Source organism: Lissotriton vulgaris, chromosome 1_2 (assembly GCF_964263255.1).
Source record: "Lissotriton vulgaris chromosome 1_2, aLisVul1.2, whole genome shotgun sequence".
Classification (NCBI taxonomy): Eukaryota; Metazoa; Chordata; class Amphibia; order Caudata; family Salamandridae; genus Lissotriton; species Lissotriton vulgaris.
This window is the reverse complement of record NC_141686.1, coordinates 21,733,473-21,751,700: the sequence shown is the minus strand read 5'-3', so window position 1 is coordinate 21,751,700 and position 18,228 is coordinate 21,733,473. Positions and strand designations below refer to the sequence as shown.

The 18,228-nt window shown below is 44.0% G+C and overlaps 1 protein-coding gene across 1 annotated transcript in view; it reads right to left on the bottom strand.

Annotated features, from left to right (window-relative positions):
• Nucleotides 1–18,228, bottom strand: part of ATXN10 (ataxin 10) — a 1,037,424-nt gene that overhangs the window by 272,891 nt on the left and 746,305 nt on the right. Inside the window, exon 9 of the mRNA XM_086952750.1 lies at nt 17,435–17,604. Within this exon, the coding sequence (XP_086808876.1) occupies nt 17,435–17,604 (170 nt within the window). The remainder of the gene's footprint in view (nt 1–17,434; nt 17,605–18,228) is intronic.

The following is an 18,228-nucleotide window of genomic DNA, read 5'->3' as shown; positions in this document are numbered from 1 at the left end:
CTGACTAAAACATTAAAAAGTCTGCAGCAGTGAAAACAAAAAAAAACAAAGTGAATTGTTTTTTATATACAATGCACATGCTAAATAAAAAAAAAATAAGTAATGTATGATGATTCAGTATACGTATGATATGTAAAAATAGCCACTATTGTATTTCAGTGCAAGCACTCAGTAGGAGGCATAAGATTCATAACACAGCCATTATTATGATGGGATGAGAGCGAAATATTCTTTTTGCTGGACCAAAATTAAGTCTGTCAATTATACATCCTATATACATTTATATCTAGACTTTTGCAGGAGTGTTTGTTTACATCCGTGACGAGTTAAAGCAAGCATTGGCATAGCCATTAGGTCTCGTGTTTGGGACCTTATAAGAGTTTAGACATGCAATAGTTGATGTTGTTGCACCAAGGATATTGTGCTAGATAACTAAACACTTATAAGGTCCCAAAGGCGAGACCTATTGGATATGCTAATGCTTGTTATGTCTTTTGTTGGCACTGTGAATATGTGTTGCATTATGGTGTACGTGACCAATACTCAGATCGCAAGTGTTTTATCAGCTGTGTTCCTGTGTTACACAATTCCTTGTCAAGCTGTTAGGCTTGTGTGCTCAGCTACTGAGATAGCTTTCATGTTGAGATGTGAGTATTTTTAAAAATATATTTTGACTTTTAAATTCCTTCCTGCTTCGAGGGTGCCTTAAGAACTCTCTTTAGTTAATAGCTCTTGCAGGAACGAGGAGGATGGCTTTCAAATAACCAAGCGACGTGTTTCATTTGTATGTGTGTGTGTCACTGGGAGTTCTATTGACACTGTGTCCTTGATACCTTTAGGCCACACTGCTTGCATTCTGGGTTGTGCACGGAGGGCTGGCTGACTAACGTGTCCTTACGAGACTTCTCTGCTGTTCTGCATGTGAGTCACACGTCACACATCTAGCATGGGTCTGGATAGTAGAATGCAGTCTGTCTCTTTCCTTGTTTGTTTGGTGGGTAGGGGCCTTTTGTAAAATGCGCGCACATGTGTTTTTGCGCAATTGGCGTATTTTTCTGGGGATTTTATGCATTGCCAACGTAAAAAACAATAACATTCTGTTCGACACAGTCTGTCTGACTTAAACACGCAGGTAGGCCTCTAGAAGACACAATCAATCAAAACACAACAGTAATGACGGGTAATTTTGGAACGTCATTAAGGCAAGCATTCCTGCAGATTAGCGGTCTCTTTCTGAAAGTGTTTATTGCTACGAGGTAGACATCTAACTATGTGGAAATGTACAGTTAAATATATAAGTCCGCAAGACGAGTTCATTTCTTTATTTATTGTAACTTTTACATAGCTACTGAGTTCAACACGAAGGTTTAATAATTGGTCAGTAGCTTTGCTACCTGAGATATTTACTGCGTTAAGTGTTGAGAAGGTAGCAAGGGCAACCAGGCAAATTCAAACAGCTGTTTTCAAGCTCGTGCTTGTGTTGGCATCCACCTTGCAGGAGCGAGCAGCAGCGCGCGGGCCATCTGTTTTCAATTAGCGGGCACGCCTCTGCTCGAAAAGAGCTGACCAATTTCTAAACGTCATCTCCTAGAGCAGCGCATGCGCGCTGCCTACGCGAGACCTAAAAACAAACAAATTGGAATTGAGGAACTTATTTGCCACCAATTTAGTCTTTTTGTGCACCCATTCAAACTATATGGTTTTTTATTTGCACCTTTAATGTTATCTATTAGTGCAAACCCCACATCAATATCTCATTGCAGCCAGAACATGAAAAATGTTGAGATTTTTTCATATTTTTCAACACGTCTTTTTGAATTTCGCAGATAAACAAAATAAATCAAGGAACGCCAAACAGGAAACTATTGTCTTGAATTCCAACAATATCAAATATGTATGAGTTTTCCTAAAGGAATGTAGTCTGCAGAATCAATTATGTACTACTGACGCAGATTATGAAATGATGTCACGATAGCTATATATGGTGTACTGTCCATTTGATAACACCTATCAAACTCAGGACTACATGGAAGGTATAGAACCAACATATTATATAATTCTGTACAAAGGAAGAAATCTACTGGGGTAAACCAGAAATTCCTACCCATAATTGACTGGCAAGTAGAGCAAAATGAACAATATGTTTGTCAGATTCTTAGCTAATATTTTCCCGAAAACATGGAAATTCCATGTAGTCTCTGTTTGTTGAGCAGAAACATTTTCCTGCCAGAGATTGCCCAGAAACGCTATTTCTCCTTATCTAGGTCTCCTCAGCGTGGGGACATGTGTCTGTTTTCAATTGATACTAGATAGTCACAGGTAACAAAATGGGTGTAGTGCATTTTGGAAATATGGAAAAGAGCTGCAAATCCAGATTTAGAGTACCTTTGGAAGTATGGAAACAAACCTCGACCACCTATTGTGAACATTTCCACACTGTAGCGGTTTGGGTAGTAATGGGCAGGAGTCGAGTTTTGGTTCGTGCAGGTTTTATATGCTGATAGAAAAAGTCAGTACACGTCTTCCGGACTGGAGCCCTCCGCGGAGATCGGCTTCTCTCTGCTCTGCGTCTTCTTCTGGTTCCCTCCTCCTTCCTCCGTACGTGGCTCCGTCGAGTCTTTTCCTCGTCAGTCTCCATGGTGAATTGCACTCCGCCGTGAGGGAAGACACAAGAGAGGTCGTATCAGTCTCGAGTCAGATGCCAAAACCCGGTAATCAGTAAAGGGGGTGAGGGGACACCAGCAGTGACTTCTTCTAACTAAGTGAGGGAACGGGCGAGTGTAGGGAGGGTAATACGGGAAACGAAGGGAATCCGTTCACGTTACTGATCCACCCCTTCTCCCAACCCAGCCCGTGATACGCTTTTGTACCTCTGAGAGGCTCGTGTTGCCGTTGGCCTCCAGGCTCCCGCACCGCCGACGGGTCTCTCCTCTCGTCCTCTTCTGCCTCCGTAGATGAAATACCGGGTCCTTTCCTCGCCTCTCTCGTATTGCTCCTCTCGCTCCACGCCTCTCCTCTCCTCTCGCTCCACGCCTCTCCTCTCCACTCCACTCGCCTTCCGCTCCTCCGGTGTACAAGCACACCTGAGTGCTTTCACCTGCCGTATTTGAGGCATATCTGGGCTCCTCCTCTTCAACGGTCCCAGGCCAGTTAAAGGGGCCGCAGTCTTCTTCTTCGGCGTCACAGCTATACAGTTTGTCAGGCCCAGTCCAGACCTGCGGGTGCGATAGCTGAAATGAAAGGAGGGGGGGGTGTCACAAGGTGAATACCCACAGGGGTTTGTAGGGTTCGTAGAGTGAACCTGAGGCATGTCGTCCTTGTTACACACACCTTAAGGTTTCTATCGCTGACTGCCAGACCTCCTCTCATACCCTCACAGGCTGGCCATGAGATCACACTGAACATGATGATTGGTTGATATTTAACATTTTCCCATGATTTGGTCATTTTGTCTTATCTCCCTTGCATAGAAACATATCCCTGTCAAAACCTGACCCCCAACTTTGTTCCCCTGAGTCTACTGCATATGGGTTACTACCAGACATGTATGGGTTTTCTATGGGTTCAGTGTGCCCACAGGTGAAAACCTTTAGCAGTGCATTTTCAAAATTTGGATATCAGTTCCCAGTTAAATCCACATTTGGGTACCTGACTTTTGGTCACAAATAGCACCCGTGGGCTATACAAAAACATACCAACATCTGTATATTCCAGGGTTTCGGTCTCTGGTGCCACACAAGCTCGCATTGAACATGACATTTGTCAGATTTTTAGCATTTTTCCCCAAAACATTATAAGTCTCTCCTTTCTCCCTCTTGCAGGAACATATCCCTCAGTAGCCTTGATCATAATCTGTGTTTCCCAAGGTTTTCTGAGTACAATTTGCAGTGGCACTTGTCTATGCTATGACTTTCAGAACCTCCTAGTACCCCTCTGTCAGGTTCATCCCTATATACTAGCCAAGTCCATGAAGAACCCTTATTTGTAGACCCTCCCTTGTGAGAGCAGTCCTAGGCTACTCATAGATACACCCCAGTATGCACACAGTATCTCAATCGCCAGCCAGGTTATGTGGCCCATCCTGCCTCCTCGGTCAAATGCCTGCCCCCAGCCTGGGGTCAGTTTTGTCCATAATGCAACCAACAAACAATGACAACTGACAACTTTTTTTACTGCACCCAGTTACTAGCTATCCGCCTATAGGCGAATGCTCAAATCACCCAGCACCTTGGATGGGCTTCACATCCAGCATGTGGCTGACAAGGAGTCACCTACAGGTTTTTGAGCCATATCTGTACATAGTTCAGGCCCCTTCAACGCACTCAGCCATTGGGGATTCACATCTTCCAAGCCAGAATCAGGCCTAGGGCCTAAATCTCCCTTTTGACCTGTCACCATCAGGCCCACATAAAGGTACCTAAAACTTTACTTGGAGGGCAATGCACTCTCTGCATTCCTACCCTGGGGGAAACTTTCCTCTTCATAGGTCACTAGATTTATACCTTCCTTAAGGTTTCCCGGATTTGCTATCGATTCCTGAGGTACAACCATAGACTGCAAATAACCTACTTCTAAGCAGGTGGTATCCTGAGATTGACCCTTCAGTTCAACATCCGAACCCTGAGACTCAACACTTGCCTGGCTTCACAGGACTTCCAGTGCAGACACACAGCCCACATGAAGGGTGGCATGCTCTGTCAGGGTACGTTTACAAATATCAAAACCCTTCTGCATTCAAGTAGGCCTCTCCCTACTGCCTAGTAACTCCGCTATTTATTTGAGATAGCCTCCAACTTGATAGGGTCCAAACTGGCTCTGGCTCCTAATGTGACTGAATCTTGGCTTTCTAGCAGGGTTTTGGTAATGCTTCTTTGGCATCTCTGACTGAAAAGAACTGTTAAGGCTGTCCTTTGTTCTTCCTTGTGTTCCTGTACACTCCAAGGTAGCGAATCCTTGCTAAGTGGCCAGTAGTTAACACCACCAAGACGAGGAGATGCTCCGAGGCAGGTCACTGTGTTCGGAGTCAGAGTCATTAACTCTTCCAGTCTCCAAGTTCTGAATTTGCGTTGAGTAAAAGAACAGGTTTTTATCTAGGTCCGGCTCATGCAGTCTAGATTACTTTTTTTTTTATAAAGGATCTTTTCCACAAGGTTAGCAAAAAATTCCCAGGCAAGATGTAGAATAAATACTGTATTCATACCTAGTCATGTCTTATGAACACTGTGGAAACAGCTTTTTGGACACTAGTTACTCTGAGGGCACACTATTTAAATATATAGAGTGCCCCATATTTTTTTGTTTTTACATACATATTAGACACCATACTTTGTGGGCTTATAAATCACACTTTAGGGATGGCTTAATATACATAAAATGTGTTTTCCTACATGGCAAGGGCACTTTTCCTTGTCATGTGTTACTGCAGTGCCTTTAATCTGCTTCTCTGGCCAGATCACAGTGGTACTCCTGGCAGCCATATATTTTTTACAGCATGTGGGATTTGTATATGTACATTGCAGCTCACATATGACATGCAACTGCCATGACATCGGTGAATTTTCTGAGCCCTCTACTATGGCCTTACAGAAAATTTAAACAGACCAATTGGGTGAAACAGATTTTACCAACATCATTTTAGGCCAGAGCCTACAAACTAGCTGTGAATAACAGTTTCACAGTGTAAAGAGCCCTCTTGACAGCAAAAAAGGATTAAATAAGACAAACATATAGGGTGCAAATATAAAGTGTAAGTCAAAGAGAAGGAACACGATAGACTGTACATTTTTACACTATTCCCAAATGAGGTCAATCTGGATTGATCATGTTGAAGTTGGAGGGCAGGGTCTTCATACAAAAGTCTGGAGCCGTTCTGGTATGTTAGGCCCTTAAGTTTCAACAAGTGGAGGTAAGACCTGTCTGGGCTCCATTCTCTCTCCATCTGTCCTTGTCTCCGAGCTTCCACTCCATTCCACGCACCAACATTCTATTACACATTCACTCTCAACATTCTAAATACCAGCTTGGAAATAGAGGGAATGGGGACACATAAGCAAAAAAAAAGTAAGAATGGAAGGATCTTTAATTTTTGCCTTAACCTTTTATAATAGTTCTTTCAATTATTGGAATAGACATGTGAACTTCAATACTGACGGGGTAGATATGAAAAACAGTATTTTTCTATTAGCATTACAGAAGGCAAATAATGCACTGCTGCTAATTTGAATTTAGACATTTCCAAGCGCCTCGCACTGCTGAACATTTATTGTACCGTGTGTTTGCCGAATAGCGCCTCGCATTGCTGGACAATAATAGCGCCGCATGCTGAGTATTGAATTTAATGGTGGCTGTGTTCTTAACTGTGCCCACGGAAGTATTTTAATTTGCATTAGCTTTATTTTATTTACGTGTGCCCCAATATCGGCGTGTTAGCCTTTGTTTTTTATTTACTGCTTGTTGCCATTTGGTTGTGCCTCCAGCCCGTCCCTCCCCCCACGCTCCCGCCTCCCTGCCGCCCCGCCCACCCACTGGCTATCTGAACCGTCCGGTCCGCAATTCCTTGTAACCAGCCTGTCTCCGGACGTAGCGGTTGCTCCCCCTTGCCTCCTGCAGCTCTGGGTATCGTAGCGCTGCTCTCCTCCACACTGCTGCTAATTTGAATTTAGACATTTCCAAGCGCCTCGCACTGCTGAACATTTATTGTACCGTGTGTTTGCCTAATAGCGCCTCGCATTGCTGGACAATAATAGCGCCGCATGCTGAGTATTGAATTTAATGGTGGCTGTGTGCTTAACTGTGCCTACGGAAGTATTTTAATTTGCATTAGCTTTATTTTATTTACGTGTGCCCCAATATCGGCGTGTTAGCCTTTGTTTTCTATTTACTGCTTGTTGCCATTTGGTTGTGCCTCCAGCCCGTCCCTCCCCCCAAGCTCCCGCCTCCCAGCCGCCCCGCCCACGCTCCGACCCCTCCACCCTCCATTAATGACAGCTGGTCAATCGCGCAGCATTTACGCGCTGCGGTCGCGCCCCATGCGCGCCGAAGGTGCGCCAAAGGTAAGCCCGTCTACGCCCGTCCGCGCCTGGACCGCGCCCAGCGCCATACCCCCTGGTCCCCGCCGCTCCCTACCCACTAAAATCACATATGATGCCGCTACTCTCCTCGCCCCCAACCCCGGACGTACACCACTATGCTGCGAAACTACTCCTGGACGTACTCACGGCCCATTCGCTTGCCTCTCCTGCAAGTTCAACTGCTTCAGGACTCTCACCAAATCCACGTCCTCCAATCACAGTTCCGACTCTAACCGCCTAAAGTGCATCCTGCTCAACACCCGCTCGGTCCACAGACTCGCAACTGAACTCTGGGACCTACTCGACACTGCGTCACCGGACATCGCCTTCCTTACAGAAACATGGATGAACACATCATCAGCACCCGACATCACCATAGCCATACCGGACACATACAAGATTATCCGAAAAGACCGCACCAATCAAACAGGAGGTGGCATCGCCATCGTCCACAGAAACACCATCAAAATCACAACCAACTCCGATGACAATCTTGCAACCGCCGAACAACTCCACTTTCAGATCCACACCGACCCCAGGACCACACTTATAGGCACCCTCATCACGTCAGCCCACACGCCCTCGCCTCCGAGAACTACATTCTTCTAGGAGACCTCAACTACCACCTTGATAACAAACACCACCACCCTTCTGGACAACCTGGCCAATCTCGGACTCAAACAACTTGTGGACACCCCCACCCATGTAGCCGGACACACGCTCGACCCCATCTTCACCTCCAGCAAACACATCTCCTTCGATCACACCACAGCTCTCCATTGGACGGATCACAGCTGTATTCACTTCAGCTACAAAACCACCCTGACCCTTAACCGTCCATAGCCTATCCCTCGGAGAAACTGGAACAAAATCACCTCCGACCAACTCCTCACATCACTCAACCAAAACCCTCCCACCATCTCAATGAACCCAAACCAAGCGGCCATCAACCTCAGGCAATGGATTACCCAGAGTGCTGACGAATTAGCACCCCTGAAAAAGCACCAGATGAGATCAGCCAGCAAAAAGGCTCCCTGGTTCAATGACGAACTTAAAAAATCCAAGAAGCTATGCCGCACCCTGGAAAAAATATGTAAAAAAAAACCAACCTCCGACAACATGGCCTCCCTCAAGTCAGCCACCCGCAAACACCACCAATTGATTTGATCCGCCAAGAAATCAGCATTCAAGGATCGTCTCAACAACAACTCTCATAACAGCAAAGAACTCTTCAACATCGTTAAAGAATTCACCAACCCCACCGCAGCATCCAACGACATCACTCCCTCCCAAGACCTCTGCGACGCGTTATCCTCCTTCTTCTACAACAAAATTGCCGACATCCACAACAACTTCGAGAATACTCCCAGCGATCTACCTTCCCCTTCCCCCTCAGTTCCTACTCCGCCAACTAACAACCTCAGCGCCTGGAACCCAATCACCACTGAAGACACCATTCGCCTGATGAACTCAATCCACTCTGGCTCGCCCACCGACCCCTGCCCCCACCACATCTTCAACAAAGCTGACTCCGTCATCGCACCCCATCTCCGTGATTTCATCAACTGCTCGTTCAACTCTGCCACCTTCCCAGAAAGCTGGAAACACGCCGAACTCAGCGCCCTTCTAAAGAAACCCACAGCAGACCCTTCTGAACTTAAAAACTACCGACCCATATCCCTCCTCCCTTTCCTGGCCAAAGTCATCGAGAAAGCCGTCAACAGCCAACTCGCTGCCTTCCTCGAATCCAACAACTCCCTTGATCCATCCCAATCCGGGTTTCGAGCCAAACACAGCACCGAAACCACCCTCATTGCAGCGACCGACGACATCCGAACACTCCTGGACAACGGAGAAACGGTGGCCCTCATCCTACTCGACCTTTCCGCCGCTTTTGACAAAGTCTGCCACAGTACCCTTATACATCGCCTCAGCAATATCGGCATACAAGGAAAAGCCTTGGACTGGATCATCTCATTCCTCGCTGGAAGAACTCAAAGAGTCCGACTTCCACCATTCTACTCAAAGGCCACCGAAGTCATCTGAGGCGTCCCACAAGGATCATCACTCAGCCCAACCCTCTTCAACGTCTACATGAGTCCTCTCGCTTCCATCGCGCGTCAACACAACCTTAACATCATCTCTTACGCCGACGACACCCAGTTAATCCTTTCCCTCACCAAAGACCCCAACACCGCCAAAACCAACCTTCACGAAGGCATGAAAGAAGTATTTTGATATTTATGGGTATTTGTAAAGCGCGAACTTTCGCTCCGGAAGGAGCATCTTGGAGCTGAGCATGCGTGTAAGTGATACGTGGTGAGAATCTAGATAGCTGCCAGTACAGAGGTGTCTGATTGTTGATACACCCATGTCTTCAGGAGTTTCCTGAAGAGACTCTCCTTTTCGATTAGTCTGAGGTTAACGGGAAAGTTGTTCCACGCCCTTGCTGCCAGGACGGTGAAAGTTTTCCCACCCCTAGTTTTATACTTGAACCTCGGGATCGTGATGAGATTGGTCCCTGAGGATCTCAGACATCGTGTGGGGTTGTAATGCGTGAAACGATTAGCAAGGTAATAAGGCCCTGTATTTTTCGTAGATTTGAACACAGTGAGTAGAAGTTTGAAAAGGATTCATTTATGAAGTGGCAGCCAGTGGAGGAAGTTTAGTGCTGCTGAGGCTGATGACCTTCTAGGGAGTTTCAGTACCAATCTGGCAGCCGCGTATTGTAGACTTTGTAACTTCCTAAGAGTGGACTTCTTTACTCCAGCCATTAAACCATTGCAGTAGTCGAGTCGGGAGAGTAGCCGAATGGATGAAACATAGCTGCCTTAAGCTCAACTCAGACAAAACGGAAGTGCTCATCCTAGGATCTTCCCCCCCAGCCTGGGACGACTCTTGGTGGCCTTCCGCTCTGGGCGCAGCACCCACACCCACAGACCATGCACGTAACCTTGGCTTCATCCTAGACTCCTCTCTCTCGATGTCCAGACAAGTCAACGCTGTCTCGTCCTCCTGCTTCAACGTACTTCGCATTCTCAAAAAGATCTTCCGCTGGATCCCCCTCGAGACAAGAAAGACTGTCACCCACGCCTTGGTCACGAGTCGACTGGACTATGGTAACACACTATACGCCAGAATCTCAGCAAAACTACAGAAAAAACTCCAGCGCATCCAAAACCCGTCAGCAAGACTCATATTAGACATCCCTCGCCAAGATCACATCTCCGGACATCTAAAAGACCTCCACTGGCTACCCATCAACAAAAGAATTACTTTCCGCCTTCTCACCCACGCACACAAAGCCCTCTACAACCTAGGACCCGAATGCCTCAACACTCGACTGTCCTTCTACAAACCCACCCGCCAACTAAGATAGTCCAATCAAGCCCTCGCCGCAATCCCGCGCATCCGGAAATCCACCATGGGTGGCAGATCCTTCTCCTTCCTGGCTGCCAAGACCTGGAACTCTCTCCCCACCCACCTCCGCCTTACTCAGAACCACATCTCCTTCAGAAAAGAACTCAAAACCTGGCTATTCGACAAATATTGAACCCTTCCCCCAGCGCCTTGAGACCCTCTGGGTGAGTAGTGCGCTATACAAATGCTCGAACTTGAACTTGTTCGAGAAAAGCATTGGATTGTTTTTCTGACAATCTCTACAGAACAGTAATTGTTGTCTGAGTTGAGAATTGTGTTTATTCTTTAAATAACATACATTCTTGGATAAGATTGGAAAGTAGAAGGTATGAAAGCAGTCTACTCCACTCTATGCAAGAATGAGGGTTTGGGAGAGATAGTTATAAAATCCATGTAAGTTATACATTCCGTGTCTAAAAAATGGCGTGAAACTGAGATACTGTAACATTTCATTACTGAAGCTGAGCATGTGTTCCCTTTGTTTTGTAAACAATGTACTTCCAACCAATGATCTGGGAAGCTGTTTTCATACTCCCTTGAGTTGTTAGTTTACAATCCAACTATTTTCATTAGATTATTGTATATTTCAGCATTCAAAAATGAAGTCTGAACTCGTGCCTTTTTCCCACATTTTAATATTTATGTTTAGAGTCACCAAAACGTGTACAATATACCCTTCATCTAATTTGCGCTTTTAATTACGAAAGAAATCCCAAGAATAAAACAACATTTCAAACCAAAACCTAATTTTTTAAATATATGTAGCTCCCGAGATGGCCGCCGGGTGAGGAGCTCCAGCGTGGAGCTCCTCCAAAAGGGAACAGACTCTGGCACTTGCCCCAGGTCTCCCTCCCCCTTCTGCTTCCTAACCAACGGTGGATCTTGTGCCTGCACTCCGGTGCCCCAGCTTTCCTCCTGGACCTATCCGGGTAGCCTGCAACACACCTACAGAGTTTCTCGAGGGAGCGCCCACTGAGCCTCTACCATCATGGGCACTGGCTCGGCGGAGATGCCTCACTGCTGTAAAATTTGAACTGGTGGCTCTCCCCATCCGACCGCCACCCTACTCAAGGATTTCTCCCATTTATCCACGCATTGCGGACCCCAGAACGATCCGGATGGCCTGCTTGCACCCTCCGAGTTTCTGGAGGGAGCGCCCACGGAGCTTTTACCGACATGGCCGCTGGTTCAGCAGAGATGCCTCGCTGCTGTGGAGTCTGAGCTGGCGGCTCTCACACCTCCGACCGGGCGGAGGGGTGATTGCGGCGAGTAGCCTGCGAGGAACCGCTCCAGTGTAATCCATGGCTGGAAACCGAAGCCTGTGGAAACCGGAGCCTGCAGTGAGTGGTGGCGGTCCTGCGATTTAACCCTGGACATGTCTACCCTCCAGTCCCGACCTATATTGCTTGGCACACCACAGCCCCTTCCGGAACATACCCACCCAAGGCCCCCAGAGAACACTCTTCATCAGAGCGGCCTGTCCCGCCACGGACTCTCATGGACTTCTTTACATTTTCTTTTGTCCTTGCCGCCATTTTGATGCTGTTCTTGGCCTCTTTTCTCTGGACCCCGACCAGCCATCTTGTCCATTTCCTTATCCTTTTCCCTCATTTCCCCTTTGACGATCCTCAAATGTTTCTTCCCTTTTCTGTTTTGCCCTTTCTCATACCCTTGTATCTCTCCCACCCTCCCTTGGTGCTGTGACTGCGTCCCCCCTCCGATATATATATATATATATCGAATTATATATTTTATCGAATAAAACTCATGTTAAGCTGACTGCGGTTTCCCTTATTCTGTGCTTCCTGGCTATATATATATATATATATAGCCAGGAAGCACAGAATAAGGGAGACCGCAGTCAGCTTAACATGAGTTTTATTCGATAAAATATATAATTCGATATACATGTTAAGCTGACTGCGGTCTCCCTTATTCTGTGCTTCCTGGATAGATAGATAGATAGATAGATAGATAGATAGATAGATAGATAGATAGATAGATAGATAGATAGATAGATAGATAGATAGATATATCCAGGAAGCACAGAATAAGGGAGACCGCAGTCAGCTTAACATGAGTTTTATTCGATAAAATCGAACACTTGCCAGCAGTCTTTAAATCCTCAGAGCAGGCATATTTGTTAGTTTCATCAGCCAGATGCGTTTCTGGAATTCAGCATTCCTTCATCAGTGGCAGTTAGCAGAAGGCGAAAGCATCGCTTCACAGTTTCCGTTATTTAACACACCTGCCCTTGTGGGCGTGGCACTCCTACTGCCTTCTGGTGCTTGTAGTATTTTAACCTCAAGTGGGGGCGATGTAACCTCTTTCCAATCGGCAAAGAATGTTTTTCTCCAAGTGGAATGATGCTCTGTGTCTGCGGCCAAGACCACCCCGCTTTGTAGTGCTCAATGGCAAAACTCCGCGCACATTGCAGTCCTGAATTGCATTGTGCGTCGCAGTCTCTGATTGTTCATGGCTTCCGACGAAGCCATGTCAGACCCGCATGTGTGTATATATATATAGGCGCTAATTCAGGGATTATCCCAAGATGTTTGTAGTTTATAATCTGTTGTCCATGTCTATGATGGTGTGCAGCACGTGGCCAAAACCTACCAATCGGAATGTAATCCCACTTAGCACTAGCACTTTAAAAATTGCCTCTTTCCCAGCGTGCGTCATGTGATCAAGGCCTCTGTGTAGGCCGAAACGTCATGCTGTGGTGTGCCGCTTCCTCGAGGGTACAATAAAGGAATATTGCTCACTGCACCTGAGGTCTCCTCTCTTCTTCCTGCGCAGCGGTTTCCAGCACTGAGCTCCGGGCGAGAGGCAGCAGGGATTGTTATATATATATATATATATATATATATATATATATATATATATATATATATATATATATAGAGATAACTCTAATCACTAGTATATGCAGTATACCTTTGTACTCTCTACCATTCCTCTGTGACTCTTAGGAGTACATCCATTTGTATCTCTTCCTTGAGTGACTTAACTACTTGTACATCTGCAATTTTTCTTTCTGTTTGTATCTCTTCCTTGTGTGACTTTACATCTTGTACATTTGCATTTTTTTCTGTTTGTATCTTTTATGTAACGCATATAATCCTAAGTCCTTATGTTTTGGAACTGGTTCTTATGTAAAGCGCTCTTACACCTTCGGGTAAAGTTTGCGCTATATAAAATCGAATTAAATAAAAATAAAAATAAAAAATAAATAAATGTATCACCACCCTCCATCCTGAAGCTTTCCAAACAAACACAGTGCACATTATACAACCATAAGTACATTTAAAATACAAAATGGCAATAAAATTGACACATCCTCTGGCTCCAATAAAACTAAGCACATGCCATAAACCTCTTAAAACATCTAACTGCCCAACATGTGCTTCAAAGGGTCGATTTCTCGAAAGCCACTGCCTAACCAGGTTTTCCACCAATATTTCATATAGGGGGAGAGGGGATCTTTATCAATGGTTGTGCGGGGCGGTTAATTAAAAAAATAAAAATAAATGTAAACTTAACTTTGCCTCTGGTCTCGCGTCTCCTTTCTCTGCGTGCGCCTCACAGGAAGCAGGCAGCCTCCCTTTCCTCCCCTAAGCCAATCACAACGCTGCAATGGCAGGACTGGTTTGGTTGGCCCTGGGGCCGTCCAAACAGTCAGCTCCCACAACAGTGGGCAAGCCACGCCTCCCCTGTCTGGACTAGCAACGCCCATCCGCCCACCCCCAATCAAACCTTGCCTTCTGCTTTCTCACAGTGCGAGAAGCAGAAACATAAAATGGTATTCATAATACCATTTTATGTTTCTGCTTCGCACACTGTGAGAAAGCAGTAGGGCTCCGCTCCTCCGCCCACGTGGAGGAGCCGCCCCTGTAAAGGTTACTAATATTTGCAGACTGTGGATCTTGTAGCACAATTCCCATCATATTGTGTTTCCAAGATCAATCTGTAAACAAAACAAGAAACCACAAATCTGTAAATACTTGAAAAAACCTTCATGTGGTTATACCTAGCTCTTCCTAAATGTCCACAGGTGAACAATACGATTCACCATTGTAGAATCTTTCCAAGTATTACAGGGAGGATCCACGCAAAGATGTACAATGACCGTCACTGAATAATTCAGGTAAAATTGCATTATCCCCAAAAAGTATAGAGAGAGTATTTTGGAAGACCAAATAATTTCGCCCCAGCTTTCCATGAATAAGTTAAAACGTCAAGGGTCTTAAACCATACTAGTACTCAGTATGAAAACTCAGTTATACAATTTAAGCCCCTCTCATTAAGTGGCAGTGGACAGAAGTTCACAAATGAGTTTTCTGAAATTTTACTAAGTAATAAACAAGTTATACAATCAGGAGTGTGGAATTCCTATTGCCCGACCCCCAGGACACATTGTTTTGGCTCAAGGCCAACAAGTTTTCATGTTCATTGTTTCCTTGAAACACGTAGGCCCAACCCCTACAGCACAAACCCTTTGGCTGCAGGATTACAGACCCTCATTATCGATCAGAAAAGGGCAGTGTCTGCAGTTAAGGTAACAGTTGTGTTCATTTGTTAATTCTGTTTGAACTTATATTTATGGTTAATTAATACTAAGCCTTTATTATTAGGGTAAGCGCTCTAATGAAATTTTGTAAGTTCAGACTGCACTACTGACAGTGGTTTCAGTATAAAAATGTGTACACACATTTGCAAAGTTGAACAATATGAAGCTATGAAAATAATGCTTCTATGATGCTCACTGATTAGATGTGAATATATGCAAAAGCTTGAAAGCAAGATTGAGGATGTTTTACTTTCAAAATAAAATGTTCATAAAATGTTCATGAAAACAATGCAAAAAGGAAAAAAAAGTTTAGCTAAACTACTGTGAAATATTAGCTACCATTTCTTTGAAGCATCATTTAGTAAAAACTGTAAATAATGGATGCTAGTGTTTCCAAAAAATACTCATAATGGAAAATCAGTGTAACCGGTTTTAACAAATTTATATGAAACGTGAAAATAAACAAGCATTCGCAAAGCCAATAGGTATGACATTAGTGGTCCGCCTTTTGTTTTTGTCAATGTGTGTCTTGTTTTTAAATGTTTTTCCGTACAACATTATTGCTGTGGGAGCTGCTGGGCCCTCATCATTCTAGCAAACATTGGCAAAAGCAAAAATATTTTTGTCTCAAAAAACACACATTGCCACAGTAGTTTGTGGCACTGAACAAAACTACTCTGCGTGCCGGAAGTGCGGAATGCTGTCACTCACAACAAAGCCAGCTGGTAGATAGAGAGAGATAGAATTTTATTTAAAGCAAAATGTATTGGTTAACGCCAAACCTAAATAGGGGCACAATTCTTAAAGAAAGTCACAAAAGTGCCCCTATGGTATATGCCCTTGCATTAGTGCAGATTTACAGCTTTCATGAACTCACAATAATTTAAGGAAGTAGGCCAGGAAATAGTACTTCTAGAAAATATTTGTGACTGCATTTTAGCACAAGCAAATATGCATGTGTAGATTCGCTCATGTGAAAATCTGTTAAGCGGCAACAAGTCCACTTTCCCTCCAACCCTGGAAGACATTTTACTTCTGCCCTGGTCAAGAGGAAATTTCCAGCCTTTCTCTGTATTGGAAAAGATTAGAGATGAGCTGATAAAAACTCATAAAACATACAAGTTTGTAGGTTTGCAGAGACTCAAAAGGGCATTCTAACCATGGGGAACTATTGCTTACTGCTACCTCCAGCCCCAATATGTAGATCTGCAGAAAGGTGGTAAAATAAGGGAATAGCCGGTATTCAAACCCTACTATGGTATGAGCTCTGGAATAATCAAAGGGGCTATCAGAGCTCTTATATAATGAGATTGCTGTCATAATTTGCTGACACACTACATAGCATGAAAAAAGACACGTGAATTTTGTTACAGGACAAGCAGATTTATTAAGTAAACTGTCCCATGGACAAGTAGATATTTTATTAAATTCCACACTCCTCCAACTATCTAAAGAGCCCTAGAAATAACATTTCAAATCACAGAGTACCCATCCCACTCAATCCCAAATGAATCATCCCCTAGCTGAATCTATGAACCTAAACAAATCTATAGGAAGTACAGGAAGTCAGTATGGTGATTGTACAGAATAAATATATATATTGATAACAATGTGATAAGAAACAGTTACACAAAAGCTACAAACTCTAGACAATCCATTTCAAACTGGTAAACATCTTATGTTCCCCTTTACTGCGTTTTTCTCAAGAGCCAGCAATCTCAACTCATCCTTGGATATGGCATCTTAAATAGAATTAGCGTAGACTGTGCTCCTTACAGATAGTATTAATTTCATACTGTATTGTATGCAGCATAGGACTACTTTCTACTAATTCCATTCACCCACAACATTCCATAATGCAAGATGTGACTTTGCATCACAACTAATGATCAAGAGGATCTACACACCATTACGTAGCACTCTGTTTAAAAGACTTGCAAATAATACAACAATGGCCATATAAGTTGCTAAAGTTTGATAAAACAAAATAATTGCTAAGCTCTGTAATTTGTGTAGTTCTGATGTCACGAAGAAGCAAAAAATTTTAACAAATCCAAACTCTTCTTGCACAGGGTGAACTATATCAGTTCACAAAATGTTTAATCTCACTACTCATACTAACATAAAAAAATCCCTCAACAAGAAACCACCAGTGTATATGTTAGTGATGGCTTTTCAATGCACTATAACTGTAAGTATACTAGATGATTCTGCTCCCAAAGCACCCTAACTCATCAGATGGTTTTAGTAGTTATCATGGTCCAGACTCTAAATGTTTCCAATAGCCAGCAAATGCCAGGTTGAAGCAGGTTTTCTCAGTGCATGTATTAATAGAATCACCTCTTTCCTGAGGTTTGAAGGACAGCAGTCTTACCTTATTCTGATTCTCCTTGTTCTTGTAGCAGAGGTTTCCTATTAGACGTATTAGATGGGCCTTGAACCCAACAGCTGCGTGTGAAACATCTTCCACAAACGACATGGAGTGGGCGGCTGTGAAAATGTTGTTGGTCTGTTTCCCTGCGAGGTGTGTTAGCCTCAGGATGTCTAAAGAAGAAGAAAACACACTGTGACTCAATACATTTAACAATAATTCTGGTGTCTGAATAATTCACAATAAATTGTAGAATAAGGTCATTGCAACAGTAATCTGGTTACGGTTTCATTAGGCCTCAAAAACAATGTACCAGGTGAATTTGGACTAGTTAGATCTAAAAAATCTTGTTATGGTGTGCATTTCTAATTTTATTTTAACCTTTAAGTGATTAGGCTGCAACTTGCATTTTTTATGCAGTCTTTCCTCCAGCCTGTTGTAAAACCATATAGGCGCTTGCTTTGTTCTTTTGAGAATTTGAGCTTTTTCCATATATTCTCCCTTTTTCGATGCTTCTTACATTTTACTTTCTGGATCTTATTAATTTGAGACTGTTTTTGAGGTTCTACCACACATATGTTTCTAGGAAGTGTTGCAGTAGACAACAAAACAGTGATTAATAGTTTCATAATAAGGGACATTAAATGAGAGATATGGGCTATAAAAACAATGTGCAGTGGTGGCTAAGTTCTTGGTAGAGTACCAGAAATCCTACCTTCACAAAAAACTATTAATCATACAATTATTTCATAATATCTGGGCACTAATATTCTTCCACCTTTGTTATTATTTTTGAT